The sequence below is a fragment of the Lagopus leucura genome, unplaced genomic scaffold, assembly GCF_019238085.1.
Source record: "Lagopus leucura isolate 7727_CA_CO unplaced genomic scaffold, USGS_WTPT01 Super-Scaffold_100009, whole genome shotgun sequence".
In the NCBI taxonomy this organism is placed as follows: domain Eukaryota; kingdom Metazoa; phylum Chordata; class Aves; order Galliformes; family Phasianidae; genus Lagopus; species Lagopus leucura.
The window spans coordinates 6,058,893-6,079,815 of NW_024962266.1; the positions used below are offsets into that span (position 1 = coordinate 6,058,893).

General features: G+C 59.7%; 4 protein-coding genes across 4 annotated transcripts in view; 1 reads left to right on the top strand and 3 right to left on the bottom strand.

Moving 5' to 3' along the window:
• The first annotated feature begins 5,838 nt into the window (after positions 1-5,838).
• Positions 5,839-9,545, top strand: PHGDH (phosphoglycerate dehydrogenase). The gene is made up of 13 exons (XM_042873675.1): positions 5,839-5,882; positions 6,108-6,350; positions 6,699-6,850; positions 6,986-7,051; positions 7,130-7,184; positions 7,262-7,360; positions 7,432-7,564; positions 7,639-7,787; positions 7,875-8,027; positions 8,101-8,233; positions 8,399-8,523; positions 8,650-8,869; positions 9,313-9,545. Exons 2-13 carry the CDS (start codon positions 6,213-6,215, stop codon positions 9,465-9,467), a joined length of 1,578 nt encoding a protein of 525 aa, XP_042729609.1. The 5' UTR covers positions 5,839-5,882; positions 6,108-6,212; the 3' UTR covers positions 9,468-9,545.
• A 509-nt stretch (positions 9,546-10,054) lies between these two features.
• Positions 10,055-13,111, bottom strand: HMGCS2 (3-hydroxy-3-methylglutaryl-CoA synthase 2). The gene is made up of 9 exons (XM_042873622.1): positions 12,979-13,111; positions 12,348-12,796; positions 12,020-12,145; positions 11,742-11,906; positions 11,495-11,663; positions 11,247-11,417; positions 10,572-10,678; positions 10,368-10,493; positions 10,055-10,294 (listed from the first exon to the last, which is right to left on the bottom strand). Exons 1-9 carry the CDS (start codon positions 13,065-13,067, stop codon positions 10,188-10,190), a joined length of 1,509 nt encoding a protein of 502 aa, XP_042729556.1. The 5' UTR covers positions 13,068-13,111; the 3' UTR covers positions 10,055-10,187.
• A 95-nt stretch (positions 13,112-13,206) lies between these two features.
• Positions 13,207-14,751, bottom strand: REG4 (regenerating family member 4). The gene is made up of 5 exons (XM_042873623.1): positions 14,671-14,751; positions 14,493-14,590; positions 14,273-14,410; positions 14,097-14,202; positions 13,207-13,984 (listed from the first exon to the last, which is right to left on the bottom strand). The coding sequence occupies exons 1-5, from the start codon at positions 14,729-14,731 to the stop codon at positions 13,911-13,913; spliced, it is 477 nt and encodes a 158-aa protein (XP_042729557.1). The 5' UTR covers positions 14,732-14,751; the 3' UTR covers positions 13,207-13,910.
• Positions 14,752-16,789: 2,038 nt separating this feature from the next.
• NOTCH2 (notch receptor 2) overlaps positions 16,790-20,923 on the bottom strand; it is an 80,320-nt gene continuing 76,186 nt past the window's right edge. Inside the window, exon 33 of the mRNA XM_042873388.1 lies at positions 16,790-20,408. Within this exon, the coding sequence (XP_042729322.1) occupies positions 19,065-20,408 (1,344 nt within the window). The 3' untranslated portion in view covers positions 16,790-19,064. The remainder of the gene's footprint in view (positions 20,409-20,923) is intronic.

A 20,923-nucleotide genomic window follows, 5' to 3' on the forward strand; every position in this document is an offset into this window, starting at 1 on the left:
GGCCACCAGCTCCTGGCACCGCTGTGCCTCGGCCTTGGCCAGCGCAGTGGCCTGCTCTGCCTCGCTACGGGCCAGCCTGGCCTCCTGCACAGCGCACATAGCTGAGTTCCATGTGGCCCCACTCCCCCTGACCCCACCACGGCCTGCTGCTCACCTCCTGCAGGAGCTGGATCTTGTTCTCCAGCAGCTCGTAGACATGTTCTGACTCCCGCTGACGCTCCTCATAATGCTGCCTGAGTGCAGCCTCGCTGCGGTTTGTCTGGTTCTCTGCAGCCACCCTGCCAGGCATGGCATGGCACAGAGTCATGGCATGGCACAGCATCATGGCATGGCATGGCACAATGTCACATGGCATGGCACAGCATCGCACGGCATGGCATAGCATCACATGGCATGGCACAATGTCACACAGCATGGCACAATGTCACATGGCACAGCACAGCATCACATGGCATGGCACAATGTTACACAGCATGGCACAGTGTCACATGGCATGGCACAGCACCATGGCATGCACAGCAGGGCTCAGCCTCACCCTCCCCCGGCAGACAGGTGCTGCCCTTTATTTTTGGCTGGTGTCAGGGCCGTAAGCAGAGCCCCACCAGCCACCCTCCTTGCTTGTCCCAGTGCTCACCAGGTTTTGTCCAGCGCCTGCTGCTTCTCCTGCAGCTCCCGCTTCAGGCTCTCCACCTCCACCTTCAGCTCGATGTTCTGCAGGGCAGGAGGGATGGAGCTGGCACTGTGCACACACGCCCCAAGGCCCTACACCACATCCAGGCCCCACACAGCACCCAGACCCCACACTGCTCCCTGTGCGCTTTGAAGGCAGTGAGGGGGCACACCCCTTGCCCCACAGCAGGGTGCTGGGTGCTTTTTGTCCCCATACCAAGCTGGGGATGCCCGCTGTCAGCAGGGACCCACCCACCCAGGACGGCTGTTGCAGCAGTTAGGTTGTTTATCATGCTGGCTTCCTGCTGCTGATAGCCCCATTTCAGGGCACAGATATGGGGTCTCCCCCCTGTGTGATGGAGCACGAACACGGGGTGAACCCCACGTGATGAGGCACAGGCATGGGGTGTCCGTCATTGTAACGGGGCACAGGGGTCTCTACCAGCAGGGAAGATCCTGCTCTCCCCATCCCATTTTCCTGCTCCAGTGAAAGGCAGTGAGAGGCAAACTCCCCCCAGCTCAACCACTCACTGGGATCCCTGACCCGTACTGGCAGCTGCATGCCCCCATCCCCAAAGGGACAGCATTGGAGGGATATCCCATCCGGTAGCACCTGCCCCATCCCTGTCCCCACAGGCGCGCTCACCCGCCGGTAGACATCGTCCCGGCTGCCCTCTCCCTTCTGCTGCACACGCTCCTCCAGGAAGTAAATGCGGAGTTTGAGGCTGAAGTTCTCCTTCTTGAGGTCGTTGAGGTGCTGGGACAGTGTGCGGTACCCGTTAGCCATGGCTGGTGCTCCATGGGGGGGGCATCCCGGCACCCCTCACATGGCGGCACCGAGCCCACGGCTCCCTGCCCGCACGCAGCTCTGGGACGGGTGCCCTCGCCAAGGCCCCTTCCTATTTTTTCCCCTCCCGGTGCTATTTGTGGGGACAGACAAGTGGTGAAACCCGAGCCCCGGGTGGCCCCCCGGACGTCAGCCAGGAGGGCGGTGAGGGGGAGCGCGGTGCCCCACGGGGACGGCACCGGCTGTCCCATCCCCTCCTGGGGCCAACAGACGCGTCCCGCGAGCACCCCCCCGGCCCCGGCAGCGGTCACCTTCTCGAAGTCCCGCAGGGTCTGCGTCTGGGCGAGGGGACCCTCCTCTGGGTCCCTCAGGGGACACGTTTGCACCGTGGGACTGGGATGGGGCTGAGCGGGTGGGGGGTGCAGAGTGCCCCCCGGTTCGGGGTCTTCGTCACAGTCACCCCACAGCCCTTCCATTGGGGTGTCCCCGTGGGACATGGCGTCCCTTCCTGTCAGGGGGCTGACTGTGGGGACGTCACTGCAGCTGGGGTCCCTGCGGAGAGGAGAGCAGCCCCGTGTTACACAGAGGTCCTTGGGGGGGAATTTCACCCATTTGCTGTGCAGCACAACAGCTTTGGAGAGGCGGAGATCTGATCAAACCAAATGTCACACCAAAGCATGGGTGTGCACGGGGGCAACATGCATGCACACGAGTGCTGGCGCACGTGGGACACGTCCACTCACAGTGCCCAGAGGGCCATGCAGATGGCGGTGCCCACTTGGGAGCACTTTAGCCCCATTAGCAGCCCTGACCCCCCCAGCAGGCAGCACGGACACCTGAGCCCCCCAACAGCCCCCCTCTATGTTCTCCCTGGAGGCTGGGGAGAAGGGCTGCAGGGGCCATGCTGGGTGCTCAGGGACAGCTGCTCCCCTCCTTCTCACAGCCCCCCCAGCAGCCCCAGGCACAGCGTGCCCTGCTGCCCGCCTGACTGCAGCTCACCCACTGGTAACAGCAGCCGCCATCAGGTTTATTTTCAGCATGGAAGTGTGAGTCATTTCAGGATTGGGAAAAAAGAAAACAGATTTTTTTTTTTTTCCTTAAAACAAAATAATCTGGGTGGGTTTTTTTTTTTTTTTTTTTTTTTTTTTTTTTTTTGTTTGTTTGTTTGTTTTTCTGAGTCCAAAGCTTTTTGGTGGAGTTCCCCAGAAGGCAGTGGGCCCCCCATGAGTGCAGTCTTCTGCCCTTAGCCTGGCAGCAGCCACGTGGTGCCATGGCCCTTGCAGCAGCCGCCTGCCAGGAGGAGACAGTCGAGTGCAATGACCTAAGGGGGTAAAGCATGGTGCCCAAAGCCCACCATACCCAAAGGCACAATATCCAAGGAAGCATGATACCCAGAAGCATGACACCCAAGGAGACCCAGTGCCCAGAAGCAATATGTCCAAGGAGGCACAGTATTTGGAGACGTGATAGCAGAGAAGGCAAGAACCTGGAGGTAAAATGCTCAAGAAGACACGACGCCCAGAGTCAAGGCACACCAAGACACACCATACCCAAGGAAGCACTGGATCCAGAGACTCAATATCCAAAAGCACAATATCCAGGAAAGCAAGAAGACCAAAGAGACACGGTACCCAGAAACACAACACTGAGACACAGCACCCCAAGACGCACCATACCCACAAGCCTGGTGTCCAGTGGGCATGATGCCCATGGCACCGTGCCCTAGCAAACACCATACCCAATGAGGTGCAGCATGGCACACGTGGGTGACAAAACATGAATGTGCCCATGGCTCCACAGCCCTGCTGGCACGAGGGTTACCACACGGCCCTGACTCATAGCACCCGCTGACTCACAGCACTGAGGAACAGCTTGGGGCCACCATAGCCACCCTGACACTGAGACCAGCCCTGCGGTGTCACCAAGGTGAGGTCAGAGGGCAGCAGCCGTGGCCCCCGTGGGAGAGCATCCCCCAGGTGCCCACCACCGCAATGAACCGGCGACTCACCTCCTGCAGCTGGATCAGCTCCCACGGGTGGGCAGATGGAGAATGGATGGACGGCTGCCCGCAGAGCCGCCTGCACACCCGGCAAGGCCAGGTGAGGCCGGGATGCAGAACGTGGCACGGCTCTGCCCGCTGCCTCGTGGCAGGGATGTCTCAACGAGGCCACCGTGGGAGGTGGGGCCGGTGCTGTGTGCGCCTGTGGCTGCGTGCAGCTATCCGCCTGCGGTCACGGCCCAGCACAAGGCCCCCATTGAGCGCGGCGGGACGGGGGGAGCGGAGCCGGCGGTACCCAGACTGCTGGGCGGGTCGGCTCCTGGTGCGGAGCGGGCACGGACTGAGGCTGGATGCGGGGACGGGCACGAGATGGAAGAGCAGGGAGGATGCAAGAGCCGGGGGAGATGGGGCCGGCTCCACTCCCGCACCACCTCCCCACCCTCGGCCTTCCAGCAGGGACACCAGCAACCCCCACCCTGCGTGCCGGGGTCAGCCCCGGCTCGGCCCCGCAGCGCCGGACGGCCCCGTCCCATCGCGCGGCAAAGCACCCGCTGGTCCCTACGGCATGCCCCGGCACCGTGCGTCCCCACGGCGCGCCGGCTCAGACTCGCCGTGACGGGCTCTCGGATGGGCAGCGCCGGCACCACGCAGCCCCGGGGCAGCAAACCGTATCCCGGCGCCGGGATCCTCCACTCGCGGCCCCACGCGTGTCCCGGTCCCTCATCACCGTCGCATCCCCCGCGTACCTCCCTCACCGCCGCTCACCTCCGCCTCGGGGCTCGCATCCTCTCGTCCGCCTGCGGGCTGCACCGCGCCGGGCCCCGCCGCACCGGGGGCACCGGGGGGCTCCGCGGGCAACGCCGGGCCGCCCCAGCGTGCGCCGGGGAGGCGGCTCTGCGGCACCGGGCGGCTCCGCCCGCCGCTGCATCCCTCCTCCTCCGCCTCCTCTTCCTCGTCCCTGCCTCCATCCTTCCCTCGCGCTCCATCCCTCCCTCCCTCCGTCAGCCGTCTCCGTCTCCTGGTGCCTCCGCCGGCAGCAACCCGACCTCCTGCCCTCAAAGCACCTTTACCCTTTCTCTGCCACTCCTATCCTGACCCAAGGACCCCCTGGAACATCCCTAATGCCCTTTCCTGGTACCACCCCTGCCCTCTCCCCACTGTCCCAGGGCCCCTCACCATGCAGGAACCCCAAATTGCTCTCCTCCATCCCAAACCCACGGCTGCCACCTTGTTGGTGCCTTCATGCAGAGACCACCCGGGACCCCAGCAGTGGGATTTAGCAGTAGGGGTACCAACCCTCTGTAGTCCCCGGGACCTCATCCAGGTCGTGGTCTAGTTGCCATCAACGTCACCAAGTGCCATATTAGAGGTGCCCACCACTCTGAGGGTGTTATATGGGACTTGGGGACTGCGTTCTGGTCTCTCCATGAGGTCGTGGGGACACACCAATGGGTACCTTCATCGCTCTCCTCATGTCCCTGCAAGAGCTGCGAGGTGCAACTCCTGCTCTGCTGCCCAGGAGAGGGCACCAACTGCCTGGGGAAAGCTGCACGCATTGCACTGCGGCGGTACCTTGGTCATGGCCTCGAGTGATCGCATGGGACAGGGTCTGCGGGGGCTGGGCTCAGCAAAGAGCCCCCGCCCGCTGCGAGGGGTGTTCCCTGCTTGTCCCCACAGATGCGGGGGGGACGCATGGTGTGGGAGCCACCAGAAAGTGACACCCAGATGGTGCTGTCCCAGACTTGGCGGGCGCCTTGAGCTCGATCTTAATGGTTAATAGGGGCCAGGGCCAGGCGTGGAGCTGTGCCAAGGCACTGGAGCGGGGCCTCCATCCACACATCCTGCCCTGAATGCCCCCAGCATATGCTGCGCATGGGGAAACCGTGCCCCGGCAATGGGTCTGCAGCCCCTCCAAGGGGCAGCACGGGGTCTTGCTGCGGGATGTGTCCAACCCCAGCCTTGACCCCACCTCTCATCCCATGCCAACTGCCCCGGACTTTCCTCCCTTTGGCGTCACGGTTGTTCCCTGGCTGCAGCTGCGGTGGGGTGCGCATGGTGCCACGGTGCACACAGCCTGCAGTGAGCGTGCCCTGCACTGCTCACATCCTGAGGTGTTGTCTCCATGACAAAGGGGACGCTCTCTGTTCCTCCCTATTCCCCCTGCCACAATCCATGCTGCCCCCCTCCAGGGTCAGCGCTTTCCCCACGAGGTCACCTGCACAGCCACCTGGCTCCCACCCCATGGAGGGCGTTTGCTGGGCGTCTCCCGTGCACTCCGTGCAATTGGGAGCCGGTGACAGGGCTGGCCCCGTGCCCCCAGCGCTTATCGGGGCATTGCTCAATGGTGGGCGCAGTGCTGGGGCAGTGCGGCGGTTTGCCACCACCTCCCTGTGGTGGGGAAACTGAGGCACGGCAGTGGAGTGGGAGGTACGTGGGTTGAGGGGGTGCTCGATGCTTTGGGGGCCCTGTTGGTCTCCCCACTCCGCCATCATAGCTGCTGAGGGTGAGGGGCTCGGGGGGGCCTAGGGGGGCTGGGATCCTGGGCTCGCAGCCACCCAGCGGCGATGGGGAGAGGAGGGAAAAGAGGTGGGATTATGGAAATGGGATCCAATGAGGCAAGAGAGCAGCCCGCAAAACATGCCCCGCCGGCAGCCCATTTAGTGCGGTGGGCAGCGCTCAGCAACCTCTTTGGCCGGAGCTGTGCGGACAGACAGTGGGCACGGACCCCCGACAGCCCCAACAGCCCAACACCAAGCGATGGCCTTTACCAAGCTGCAGAAAGTGCTTATCAGCGACAGCCTGGACCCCTGCTGCAGGGACATCCTGCAGGCGGGGGGTATCCAGGTGCTGGAGAAGCCCGGGCTGAGCAAAGAGGAGCTGCTGCAGGAGATCCGGGTGAGCAAGCTGGGGTCTGCTTATGGCTCAGAGCCCTGGGCTGGTGGCAACGGGTGGGCACAGGTGGGCGCCAAATGGGCACAGTGTCTGTCTGTCTGTCCCAGTGGAATGAGTGGGTACACCACAAGCACACAGTGGCGACATCATGGAACACTGCAGAACGGTGGGAGGCTGGAAGCCCCCTCGCCCAGTGGGTCACGTCCCCGCCTCCTGTGTCTGATGCAAGAATCCTGGTTGCTTTCACACTGCTGATCCCAGCCCCAGGCCTGCGGCTCTTCCCACACCACCCACCCTGCCTGCCATCCCCACAGCCCAGCCCTGACAGATGTGTGCTGTCTGTCCCTGCAGGACTGTGATGGGCTCATCGTCCGCTCGGCCACCAAAGTCAGCGCTGACGTGCTGGAGGCGGCGGGCAGGCTGCAGGTGGTCGGCAGAGCAGGCACCGGTGTTGACAATGTGGACGTGGAGGCAGCCACCAGGAAGGGAGTGCTGGTGATGAAGTAAGAGTGGGACCCACAGCCAGAAAGGAGACATCCTGCTGGCACGGGGCTGGGGGGTCAGCACAGTGCTCAGCCTCCCTGCGGGTCTCTATCCCTATGGGGAGGTCACATGGTGACCCCACTCCCTGTCCCCAGCACACCCACCGGGAACAGCCTCAGTGCTGCAGAGCTCACCTGCGGCATGATCCTGTGCTTGGCCAGGTGAGTGCAGGGCTGTACGGGGTGGGGTATCCATCCCACAGCCCCCAGCCCTGCACAGACTGTGCCCCCCTCTTGCAGGCAGATCCCACAAGCAGCTGCATCTATGAAAGAAGGCAAATGGGACAGAAAGAAGGTATGGGGCAGGTGCAGTGCCTGGGCGGGTGCGTGCTGGGAGGCCCCTGCTTGCTCACTGCTCTCCTCGCCCCTCAGTACATGGGCATGGAGCTGAACGGGAAGACACTAGGCGTGCTGGGGCTGGGCCGCATCGGCAGGGAGGTAGCCACACGGATGCAGGCTTTTGGCATGAAGGTGAGCAGCAGGGCAAGGGGCAGTGGTGGGGAGCAGGCTGGGTACAGCTGTGAGCCCCTGCTCTGCCCCAGACCATCGGCTATGACCCCATCATCACCCCCGAGACCTCAGCTGCGTTCGGCGTGGAGCAGCTTCCGCTGGAGCAGATCTGGCCCCGCTGTGACTTCATCACAGTGCACACACCACTGCTGCCCTCCACTACGGGTAGGGTGATCTGGGAGTCTGGGGGTGCTCTGGGGCTTCCCCCGTATCCCCATCCCTGATGGTGCTCCCTGCAGGGCTGCTGAATGACAGCACCTTTGCCAAGTGCCGCCGTGGTGTGCAAGTGGTGAACTGTGCCCGGGGTGGCATCGTGGATGAAGGAGCACTGCTGCGGGCACTGCGCTCAGGGCAGTGCGGAGGGGCCGCCCTCGATGTCTTCACACAGGTGAGAGGGGTCCCCCTGAGGCCATCACCCAAACTGGGCTAGGCAGCCCCCAGGATGGCACGGGGCTGAGACCAGGGCTGTGTGCAGGAGCCCCCAAAGGACCGGGACCTGGTGGACCACCCCAATGTCATCTGCTGCCCACACCTGGGTGCCAGCACCCGGGAGGCACAGAGCCGCTGCGGCAAGGAGATTGCCATGCAGATAGTGGACATGGCCACTGGAAAGGGGCTGGTCGGCGTGGTGAGTCCCCTGGTGCACCTCAGAGACCCCACGAGTGATAGATCCCCACTGCTCATCCCGCTTCTCCTCTCAGGTCAATGGGCAGGTGCTGAGCAAAGCCTTTGCGCCCCAGACCAAACCCTGGATCACCGTGGCCAGGGCACTGGGCATGGTGCTGCATGGCCTGGCCAAGCAAGCGACGGGCAATGTGCAGGTCTGCACCCTAGGTGAGAGGTGGGCAGGTGTGCTCCAGCACAGGGACCCAAGGGGATGCACTGGGTCAGAAGGCAGGAGGTGGTTGGGTGATGGGATGAAGGAGTCATCCCATTCGTGGGATGGATGGGATAGTGGGAATACAGATGGACATGAGCTGATCACAGTACTGATCCCAGGAGCCCCCCTGAAGGATGCCAGCAGCTACCTGGCACCTGCTGTGGTCTCAGGCATGCTGGCTGGAGGAAAGAAGGAGGCGACCCTGGTAAATGCCATGCTGCTGGCCCAGGAGGCTGGCCTGAAGGTACACAGAGTGTCAGCCCAATGCCACCACATCCTATCCTTCCTTGGTATAAGCCCACAGGGCACTGTGCCCTCAGGGGACATCCCTGTAGGATGCAGGTGCTGAGTGGCCATCTCCCCCCACCAGGTCACAGCCTCCCATGGTGACACATGCACTGAGCCTGAGGGCTTGCTGCAGGTGGCTTTGCAGGGCACCCCGCACCGGGTAACAGGAACAGTGCAGGGCAGCACTCCGGTGCTGCGGGAGCTCAACGGGGTCACCTTCAAGCAGCCGGCACCACTGGTGGGCCCTCTCCTTATCTACAGAGCCAAAACATCTGAAACAAACACGCTGCCCACACTCGCTGGTAAGCTTCTGGTGTCACCACAAGCAAAGGAACAGCTGGAGGGATCTCCACAATCAGCCTGGAGTCAAAAGGAAGACAATGCTGACAGGGCATTGTGTGCAGAGACAGGAGGGGTGGTTTGGTTACAGGGCTGGGGAATTGGTAATGCAGTGGCACTGGCTGCCCAGGGGTTGGTGGGGTCACCGTCCCTGGAGGTGTTCAAGAACCATGGAATTGTGGCAGTGAGGGACATGGTAGAGGTGGGCTGGGGTTAGACTTGGGGATCTGAGAGGTCTTTGCAACTGTAATGATTTCACAGTTGTATGACTTGGGGCAAAGGAAAGGAAGAACATCATAGAGGGGATTCAGGGTAGGCAGAGCCCTGCTATTCATGATCCTACACCACTGTGGGGTCCAGGTACCAGAAAACAGGCTGCAGTTCTGACCTCTTTCCTCCTGCCCAGGGCTGCTGGGGAAAACAGGGATCCAGCTCCAGTCCTACCACAGCTCCAGTGCAGTGTCGGGGGAGCAGTGGAGCATAGCCGGGCTCTCAGCCCCACTGTCTGAGCTTGCTGGCCTGAAGCCATGCACTACAGAAGTCTTCCAGCTCCACCTGTAGCCGCCCCTTGACAGGGAAGGACCTGGAGCCTCCAGCACCTGGGGGAGCATCGTGCTCAATAAAGCATCCAGGAATGAGCATGCTGTGCCTTGTCCATGCATCCCTACCTTGTGGTGTCCTTCCTATCCATCCCTAAACCCTTCTCGATGATGTCGCTCATACCCAACTCCACATCATTTCCTGCAGACTCTGTTCTTCCTGGCTCCATCCCCAGTGCTGCCCCCACCACCTTCTAGCACTTTTTGCTCAAGGGTGCAAAGGTCTTTCAGGCTCTGCTGCCCTGCTGAAGTCCCCTCTGGCCACAGCCTGGGCAGTGCTCCAAGATGGGCTGAGCCTCCTACGTCACCCCACTTCTACCCATGGAAGCTATCCCCTGGGGATGCTGGCAATTGTGTATTGCCACCTGTGTTGGATCCAAATCATTAGGCAACCTGAGTATACGTGCCATTCTCCTCAGGCACATGTGGTGTACAGGGATAAATCTCACCTGGCACGGAGGTGATTCAGGATGGGTTTAGGGGCAGGAGGGGAATACATGGCACTGGGTAATGTAGACTGCTTTGCAATAGGGAGCCAGAGCAGAGGTATTGCCCTTGCATCCGTGCTTTATTCCCCACACTGCCTGCGTTTTCGCAGAAAACACTGCTTGCTCCGGGACCCGGATGGCTGCATTCACCCCTGTGCCTGTACGTCCCCCCGATGGCTGCCCCTCTCTGTGCCCTACACGGGCTTCCTGGCGTACTGCCGGCGGTACTTGTCGTCCACCCGCTCCAAGTACCAGGTGCCGGGGAACAGGTCTGCCTGGGAGCCGTGCGGAGTGTGGTTGGCTGTGGGGAGAGGACGTGAGGCTCAGTGGGGCAGCCAGACCCCGGCAGCAGGGTGCCCCCCAGCCCTGCTCACCCAGGTGATGGGTCTCCTCCCGCCGCTTCATGATATCGGCAAAGTCCTGTGGGGCCACGCGCTTGCGGGCGTCCAGGCGGGTGGGCAGATCAGCCAGGCTGGAGAGCAGCTTGTCCAGGGGGGAGCCTGGTGTGAGGAGACCACGGATGAGACACCACCCATCTGTGCCCTCCCGGCTCTCGGTGCCCCTGATGTGGGACTCACCCGGAGCAGCATCTTGCGAGACACGGAGGGAGAACATGCTGGCGGCCAGCCCTGAGCCGTAGGAAAAGGCACCGATCCTGGAGCCGGCCAGGTCCTGAGCCGAGCACCTGCAGCCATTTGAGGTGAGGGGTTAGAGGAGATACAGGGCTCGATGCACCTCAGCCAGGAGGGCCCTGGCAGGCTGGGCCAGATTAAATTGCAACCATTGCAGGAGGAGATAAGGGAGGCTGTGCTGCAGGGGACAGCAAGCAGGGAACAGTTGGACACAGCAGGGGCTGGGCGGGTGTCTGCCCCCACCACGTCCCAGGGCCGTACCAGGCACTGCAGCCCTGCACGAGGCAGCGAGTGGCTCAAGGATGGGCTGACAGACACAGCAGTCGCACCGCCCTCGTGCCTGGCTGTTCCCATGGCTCCTTCCCAGCCAGCAGTGGGGGATGGCCGTTCTCTGGTCATGAAAAGGGGGTTTTCATCCCATAGCACTGACAGAAGGGCTTTATGCACTCCAGCAAGGCGGCATGGAAACGCTGGCCAGGGGACAGCACTGGGCTGAGTGAAGTGAAAGCTGGGCCATTCCCAAAATGGCGTCCTCCACAATGACATCCCACCAAAACAGCAAACCCTCAAATGGCGACCCCTCAAAATGGTGACCCCCTGATGCCAGCGCTGCAGACTCACTGAGCCAGGAGCGAGGCCAGGCAGCCATACATGGACGGCGTGTACATGTTGCCATTGCGGGAGGAGAGCAGCAGGGAGGGCTTGGTCTTCTGGTTGAAGATCTCCTGGCTGGCCGTCTGGAAGGCCTTCTCCACCTCCTTGCTGGTGTAGGTGTCCTCCAGCTTCATGCCGCTGCATGGAGAGAGGCGGGCTGTAAGCATGCACGGGAAGTGAGCAGAGGCATCCTCACTGCACTGAGGGACACCCACCGGAAGGGCTGCAGCCCCTTGTAGAGTCCAGAAGCCGTGTCAGGGCTGGGGGCGGCCAGGAAGTCGTTCAGCAGCAGCCGCCCCACTGACTTCTGCACCAGCTTGCAGAAGGGTGTGTGGAAGATGATGAACTTGAAGTCATCAAGGGTGAAAGGCCGCTGGATGCCAGCTGGAAGGCAGAGCAGGAATGTCAGTCGCCATCGGGTGGGATGTGCGGCCATCCGAGTGCCACAGCATCACCCCTCACCCTGCTGCCACTGGCTCTCTGCCTTCCTGCGGTACACGGCGTAGCAGCGGTCCAGGGCCCGCAGGTAGCACTGGATGGAGAGGGGACCATCCACCACTGGGTATTCTGAAGACAGGTCAGGCTTGTAGAAGTCATAGGCGTGCTCCATGTGCGTTCCCCGCAAACCTGGGGACACAAGTGAGAGCTGTGTGTTGGGGATCTGCTCGCGGGTCCTAACCACCATGTCAACCCCACCTTTGGCCCAGTCACAGCCAGTCAGATCCCCATGGAGCACTGACCTCTCTCCAGCACCAGAGGGGCGTTGGGTCCCACCAGCATAGCAATGGCACCGGCACCTCCTGTGGGCCGTGCGTTCCCCGTTGCGTAGACAGCAATGTCCCCACACACTACCACAGCGTAGCGTCCTGCAAGAGGACAGCAGGGATGACAGTAGGTGGGGCATCCCCATCCATCCCGTGGTCCCAGTACAGCCCACCACTCACATCCCCATCCCCTGGCCTACATGGGTGAGAAAGAAAGGTGGAGGGATGACAGTAGGGCAGCATCTTTCCCTCATGCCCCAGTACACCCCCCCCACACTCAGGCACCCCCCAGCCCCATGCCCACCGTCCCAGGCACTGGACTCGACCCAGGAGGCTGCGTTGAAGAGCGAGGCTGTGCCGCCATAGCAGGCGTTGGTGGTGTCAATGCCCTCCACATCAGTGTTGCCTGACTCGCGGAAGAGCTCCATGAGGACGGTCTTGACGGCCTTAGACTTGTCGATGACGGTCTCAGTGCCCACCTCCAGGCGGCCAATGGCGTCCCAGGAGAGCTGCCCACGCTCCACCAGCCTCTGCACCACCGTCAGGCACAGCGAGTTGATGTCCTCGTGGGCAGCACAGAAGCCCATCTGCTGCTGGCCCAGGCCACGCGTGTACTTGCCGGCCTCCACACCGTCATAGCGCTCCAGTTCAGACTGCTCCACATATTGTGCAGGGAAGTACACCTCCAGTGCGAGGATGCCCACGTCCTTGGGCCACGTGCCTGTGCCGGCTGCCGCTGCAGTGCTGGAAAGACTGCGAGGCAAAGGGAGCAGTGGGGGTCCTGTGCTGGGCACCACTGAGGCTGCCTGGGCCCCACAAGCGCTTGCACCCTGCTCCTTGACCCCACAGAGTCCCCCGCTCCCCAGCACGCATCCAGCTGACTGCCAGCCCCCCGAAGCCCCCAGGCTTTGCCCACCCCACAGCTGGGCACTCACCATGCCTGCTGCATGGCTGCAGGGTGTACCCGTGCCAGCCCCCGCCTCGCTCCCCAGCACCGCGCAGCGCGGCTGACCAAGCGCAGCATCTTCAGCCCAGACGGACGGACAGAGAGACAGACACAGGGATCGGCTTGGTGTGCAGCTTTTATCAACTGCGGCCCCCCCAGCCCTTATCAGCACATTGAGCACTGGTGCTCAAAGGTCAGCGAGCAGCAGCCAACACGACAGGGACAGTGCAGCAAGTACTGTATTTGGAGGGCACAACCAGTGAGATGGCTGCGGCTGGTGTCCCAGCATTTTGGGATGCGTGGAGCCAGGGCTGAGCATTGGGGTGGGCTCAGTGCCACCAGGTGACGGCTCGGCGCTGAGCTGGGGGGTGATGGTGACAGCAGAGCCCACTGTCACTGTGCTGTGTGACCCCCCAGCACAGATCAGAGAGTGCCCTGTGCCACCCATGCCACCTGGGACATGTCATTCTTCATGTATGGCTGCTCCGGGGCACAAAAATGAGCTGGGTGGAGGCACAGCCATCTCCAAAACAGCAGAGCAAACAGACACGTGATGCACAGAGCCGCACTGCAGTGACACAACGAGGGACCTTTGGCCCCCATTGCTGATGTCAACACAGCCCCTCAGAGCTGTAGGTTCATGGGAACCACTCCCATCTCCCAGGTCTCCACGCAGGGACCCCTCATCACACATCACCATCCCTGCATACCTGCCCTAGCCCTGCAACTCCTGGGACCTGTCCCCACACCCTCCTTTCCCCACAGGTCTCCACATGCACTAGTAGCAGGCAGAACAGCAGGGGACTTTGCACAGGACGCACACCATGCTCACATGCTTCTCTGTTTATAGATGTAATTTTGAGAGATAGAGGGATGAGCGCGGAGGTGGGGTGAGAAGAGCATGGGGGCACGGGGCCGTGCTCATTGTGAGGGTGTGAACTTGCAGATGAAGTGGTGCTGTCGGTCACAGTCAGCACTGGACCACACGGTGAAACCTATGGGAGAGATGTGCCATGGGGTCAGCATGGAGGGGGCAGCAGCTCCCAGGTCCCCTCTGCCCAAAGGGGTCCCATAGGAGAAGGAAGCACGCGGGCTGTGAGCACTCACTGCTGCTCCGGGTCAGCAGGGCACAGCTTCCTCCTTGGGCACCATTCCCAGGAACCGTTGGGAGGTCATCGTACTTCTCCCCGTGGGTCCAGCGCCAGTCCCGGCTCTGAGCAGGACACAAGGTTAGGAGCCCAGCCCCGCTGTCCCCAGCCCCATGGGTACTGCCAACCCCTCACCTGCCGCAGGTAGTGGAGGCCCAGCCAGACAGGCTGCGAGCGCTGGTAGTACATGATGACCTGGCTCAGCGTGGCTGCTTCCTTGGGCTCCTCCACCCAGGCAAGGTGGGCTCCAGAGTAGGTGTTCTGGCACTGCGCCTGCAGGGAGACGCGGAGCATTGCAGGACCCCGGCACACCCAGAGCTGGGGGCAGCCAGCTGCACACCCTGACCACCTTTACCTCTGCCTCCTCCCAGGTGCGGTGCTGGGAGAAATACCTGAAGCAGTTCAGCTTGTAGTAGGACCAGCCTTCAGGGCAGCTCAGCAGGTACCGGGCTCCTGGCAGAGGTGGGGATACACGGACAGGGGTTCAGCTCCATGCCCCCACCCCGAGCCAAGAGCATTTCCCCGGGACTCACCGACCACCTGCAGGAGCATCATGCAGCACAGCAGCAGAAGGGCACACCTGGCTGCCATCATCCTTCTCTCCTCTGCAGGCGTCCCCTGTAAGATCCCATGGTGTCAACAGGTGCCTCAGGCAGGGCTCGGAGTCCCTGGGCAGACCCAGCCCCGCCACTGCCAGCAGTGCTTTGGGGGATGGCGCAGCCACCTGCATGGGCGAGGGACCCATGGCTTGTCCTGCCCGGGGCAGCAGCAGTGATGACATGAGCAGACAGGGATGCTCAGGCCACAAGGCCTCTGTGCATCACTGTTCCTCCTGCTTGCGTCCATGCCAGGCTGGGGAGGCAATCGGCTGCCTCAGTGCAGCTCCCCTTTATGTGCGCTAATCGCCAGTGCTGGGGATCATTTGCAGACTCAGCTCATCTTCCTCTCCAAGAGACAGCAACAAAAGTTGGCCTGAAGACCACAAGGCTGCAGCGTGCCCTGTGCCATAAAGGCAGCTCTCATCCCCCTGAACACCCCGAGGCTGTGCTTGGTGGCAGCCCTATCCTCACCTGGCACACGGAGATGGGAAGAATAACGGCCCCTCGCGTCCGTGGTGCAGGAGGAACTGCCCTATATAGCCCCATGCTCACTGGAGTCACTGTTTGCACAGCTCAGATGATTGCCACCATAAAAATCTTAGGGCTCACTGCCCACATCCCCCGACCCAGCTGGAAACCAGCCTAGATCTCAGCTCTGTTTGCATTCAGCATTTCTCCAGAAAAGACAGGAAGGACCTCTCCTAGTTGGTCAATAAACCCCCTGCAATTAGCATTAATTACCAGAGCAAACAGAGCAGTGTATACGCAAAACCCAGCCTCGCACCTGCCGGGTGCCCATCTGGAATAGCACGGGGTGGCAGGGACAAGCCTCGGGGAGGCCAGCCGTGGGCAGCATGATGGATGGGATGGGGCGGGATGGGACGGGATGGGGTGGCAGCCAGCAAGGCCTGCACCCCTCCCAGCTTGCAGTGCGTCAGCCCCGCACCGCCCTTGTTTGATCTGCCTGGGCACCTTTCCGGCAGGATGCAGGGACAGCCTGCGGCTGGACGCCATCAGATAGCGGGCAGGTGGCCGTCCCCACACCCTGCACTGACGCAGGCTCTGCTGGTCCATGTCCATCAGCTCCCCCGGTCGCAGCCCTTGCTGCAGAGCTTCGTGCCACCGTGCTGGAGCCACTGCAGGGCTCTCCCACGGTTCCCAGAGCACTGTGGTGGCTCAGCCTGGCGTGTGCAGGCAGGCCTGGTTCTGGCGGCCCTGGGAAGAGGGCACCACTTATGAAAAAGCATGAAAATACCCCCAAGGAGCCTGAGGCTCCCACAGTTCTCCTTTCATTCAGTGATGCCTGCCTGGCTGGTTCCTTCGGGCCTGTTTGGAAGCGGCAGAACAGGTTCCCAAAGGCCGCTCCTCACTGCATGCAGGGGACGAGGCAGGTCTCAGCCTGAGCACCCCAACTACTGCAGCTGTGCAGGGCTCAGTCCCCAAATGTGGGGCAACCTGTGGGAGGGGGGCGAGCTGCTGGATGCTCCTACTGGTTGAGCTGGCTCTGCTGGAAGAGAAAGGAGCGAGAGAGTTCAATATTTGAACAGTGAAAATGCCTCCCAGCAGCTTCATTATCCCTCCTGGGCATCTTAATTCAGCGAGCAGCTCCACCAGAGCCCACAGCTGAAAACCCGCCAGGGGAGCACACACTAAGCTGAAGGCGCAGGGGCAGCTCCCTGCTCAAAACACAGCAATGGAGCCATCGGCAATTTGTTCCCTCATTGCTCAAGTCTGAAATTTTCCAGACCTGAAAATGCTCCTCCCCATCCACTCCAGAACACGCACACAGCTGCTAAGCCCCTTCTCAGCACACAGAGGGCCCCAGGTCCCTTCTGCTAAAGGGAGCTATGCAGTGAGGTTTGCATGCTGCTGAGCCATGGCAAAGAGCACTCAGCCTCCAAAGCTTTCTCCCATCCTGGTCCTAACGAGCCCGCTCTCATTAGGGCTCTGAGAGCCGCCCCACACAGGGCATGCCTCACTAATCCTATCTTTGCAATCCAGTGGTTGTGTCACAACAGCCAAGAGGACAAATGAAAACAGCAGCACGCAGACGCCGGGCAAGTACTCTTTATTCTGGGGATAAAAATTGCTTATACAATTTGCAGCAACTATTTTCATAAAAGACTTTTATAAAAAAAAAATGTAAAAATAAGCAAATATTTTCCATTATTAATATAGGAAAATGCTGCTGTGTGAATGGTTGCTCTACAACTTACGAGTTAAAATACCACCTTAAGGAGATATTATCTTTACAAGTAGTTAAAAAAAAAAAAAAGGCAGAGGGCCATCATATTAACACACCAGGCACGAAACTGGCTTCATTCCACAGAAAGCACTCATCTTGTAAATGGTGGCCACATACATAAAAAGGCACTTGGTTATTTGGGGCCAGCAGGCCCTTTGTTCTTTAGCACGGATGTAGCAACACTTCATTAAGCACAGTGAAACGTGTACCTCAACAGATCCCTGGGAGCGCTGGGCCCTGCCGGACATCTGAGTCAGCTGCAGCAGAACTTCACAGTGCACACTGTGCCAGTGCGACGGGAACGCTGTGCGTGTCGGGAAAAGGAACTTCAGAGTAAAAACTTCAGCCCAAACATGGCCCCGGGAACACGCTCCTCCTGAGGCCCTGCCTTCATGTACCATTGAGCGGAATGGAAAGAAGAAAAAGCTTTACGCTGGATTAGAATGGAAAGGAAGGTGGGAGAAATACTGTACACGGTAGGATGCTCACGCACGAGCGGCCACCTCCGGATCTCTTTGGAACACGAGTCTGAAGGGTTCCCCTGAAGAGGCAGAAGCAAACCACCCCCAGGAACGTACACTGCTATTCTGCCTGGCTTACAGCCCTTCAGGGAAGCACTGGCTTGCAGACAAGGGAGAAGTGGCGGTGTCCCACTGAGGTCAGCTGCTTCTCTAACTCCAAAAACACGGGGGAGCTGCGGTACCAACGCCACGGCTGTCCCATGGAGGAAACTGCGACACAGGCTGAAGCTGAGGACAGAGGACAGCCCCAAACCCAAGAACCAAACTGTGTTAGAGAGCTGTTTGTGAGCAACTTGCTCCACTGCTGGCCCAGCTCCTGTTGCAGCTGCCAGAAGGCTGCTTGGGACTCAGTGCAGCAGCTTCCCGTTGCTAGGGCAGCACAAGGCAGTGTCGCCACAGGACTGAAGCAGAAAAAACACTGCAGAAGGGCCAGACGCTATTCCTGTCACACAGGGACAACACTGCAGACATATAATGATGTCCTTAATATTGCTCAGTAACACCCCAGCGAGGCAGCATACAGTGTCTGTGGGACAGGAGACAGCAACCCTCGGGTGGAGGGGAGGGAGTGCTGTGCAAGAACGTTGGAAGCTGATGCTGTTAGGTCTTGAGGTGCTCCTGCTAATCCCAAGAGCTTCCCAGCAGGCCTCTATTACTTGCAGGCATCTCTTCCAATCCTGGAGCACGTGAAGGCTGTCACAGACACACCTGGCACAACTGGGGGTCATTTGTCACCATGGTCAGGTGTGTCTCAAGGAAGATATACAACTTGGGAGAGATGCACCTGCAGGCTGCTGCAGGGGGAAGATGGGTCAGACCAGCGTTTTCAGGAGGATAATTAAAAAAAAAAAGGCTTAAGAGAAGACTATATGTATATATATAACCTTGGAATACCATGGGGGCAGGCAGTGAGAATGGTAAGGGGCATTAGTGGGTTCATATAAGAAAAAGGTTCTCTCAGAGTGAGTTGAAGCTGCGTGAGAGAAGGTGGTGGCCGCAGTCACTCAGGCTGCAGCTGGCCTGGAGAGTCTGGCTTGCTTGCTGAGCAGGGGGAGCCACAGGATGGAGGGCTCTAGGAATGTGGGTGCAGCTCTGAGCTGTGTCAAAACAAGGCAGCCTGAACTCAAGGAGAACTAGTAGAAGGTGCTTCAGAGATAGATTATGTAGGTAACAAAACTAGTAACAAAATAAGGATACAAAGCTGGTTTTGGCTAAATTTCAGGAGAAACAACCATGAGATGCATTAAGCTGAAGAGCTGTCTCCCCAGATACATGGTGGAACACATTTAAAAGCAGACTGGAGAATCCAGTGCAGACAGCAATCACACCCAAAGTGGATGGCAGTTGGTTAGAAGTGATCCAGCTGGTCTTCTCCATCACCAGCTTCTACAGTTCTCTGCTTAGAAAAGCATAAAAGCCTACAGCAACCACAGTCCCTCCGATGAAAGAAAATCCTGGGCTCATTAAGACTCTTGGATACTAAAATGGTTCTTCATTTCCATCCTGGAAGACCTTCATGAGTTCTGACGTCCACTTTAGTCGGGCTCCACTTTGGCCAGCCTTCAGGCGTACACCTGCATGTTGTTCCTCTGCTGCTCTGGCATGTGAGCGGCCGCCGGCCCACGCTGGTTGTTACCAGGACTGGTTGCCACGTCAGACCAGTCAGAAGCAGAGTGTGGGGAAGAGCTGGACCACTGGTCTGGAGATTCAGGCGATGGAGTCAGGTATGGGTGCTCCCCTTGTAAGTGCCGGTTGTGGCTAGGAGTCTGTTCTGTGGCCGAGGAGTAACAGCTGTGCTGCGACGGAGGCGTGGGGTACTTCCCCATCGAGCTCTGGAACTGGTGGTAAGCTGGGAGGATTGTTTGAGGCACCTGCCCGTCCTGCTGAGGGATGGCAGCCATGGAGAACGAGGCGCTGGGCAGCTGAGCTAAATCTGATATCTGGTACATGGAGCTAAGAGGGCCAGCCATGTTCTGAGCGCAGTTGGACTGGGCCTGCTGTGGCAGCGCTTGCTGGTTTATGCCACCCTTGGGAACCAGCTGGAAAGTCATGATAGGGGGCAGAGACTCCCTGGACACTCCCAGGTGCTTCGTATCGGCTTGAACCAAACCGCTCTGCTGAGAAACACTGGGGTGCGAATGCATGACCGGCGGCACCATGCCGAACATCTCGTTGTACTGGGATTCGTTCATCTCCATGCGATTCATCCACTCGGTGGAAACGTTGGCCGGCCGGAGCCTGCCGAGCCCGCTGTTTGGAGGGGTCGTTCTGTGCTGTGAGAGCAGCTGGCTGACCGATGGGAGCACGGTGCTGGAGCCACGGCCTAAGGGCTGCATCTCGTGGAGGTTGGAGAAGGACATGCTGTGTGCAGCCTGCACCGACGGAGCGGTCAGCAGCGAGCTGGGTGATGAGTGTAACACCCCTGGCGATGGCATCACAGGAGACGACGTCGGTTCGGATGCAAAAGCATGGGGAGATTCCAGGGAGTCAACGGGTGACAGGGTTACCGAGCTCTCTGAAAACTGCCCTTTGCTCTCACTGAGGGACTTCTTCCTTCTCCTCTTCGCATCTTTGGTGAGATTTGTGGGCATGATGCCTTTGGCATTCGGTTTTCGTGACTTCTTGCTTAACGAGGCGTGCTTCAGATTGAGAAAGGATCTATTTGGGCCACAAATGACCGGGGAGAGGGCAGAGTTCAGCATGGCCCCGGGGTGCCCAGTGGGACTGTGTGCTACGTTATACTCATTGAGAAGCTGCACGATGTCGTGGTGCATCCGGTCCTGGGCCACATCTCGGGGCAGACGATCCATGTGGTCCGTGATGTCTCGGTTGGCAAAATGGTCCAGCAAGATTTTGGCTGCTTCAAAACTGCCTTCCCGAGCGGCAAGGAAGAGTGGTGTCTCCTCCTGAAAATGCAAATAAGGATTTTAGTTGCATTATCACAAGGGGGACCAACTCATACCCAGTGCTCTCCAATGAGTGTGGCAAAAAGAGGAAGCATGCTCTAATGTACTGTCTCATTAACTGCCTCCAAAAACAACCCATCCTGGGTTAAACCATCAGGAAGGGATAAACACACACCAAACCATTTCTTTAGGAAAAGCACCGTTCTGCCATGAGTCCTTCAAGGAACTGTAAAAGCATCTCGTGCATTTCTTCCATTGATCTCCATAAAGAAGAAGTACAAAGGCCCAGAACTGTCCAGTAAAGAACTGGAGCTTGCCAGTAGCCCTAAAATCCATTGACCAACACATACAAAACAGAATCCCTACAGAGGAAAAAGTCAAGGGTTAGGATGCAGCAAAAACTAACAGCAGTAAAGTTACTGGAGGCCTGCAGAGTGTGGACCAATTCTCACACAGCAGAGTTTCTGCCCCATGTCCTCCCTGCACTGTGGTCTCTGGTAACGTGATGGGATGTG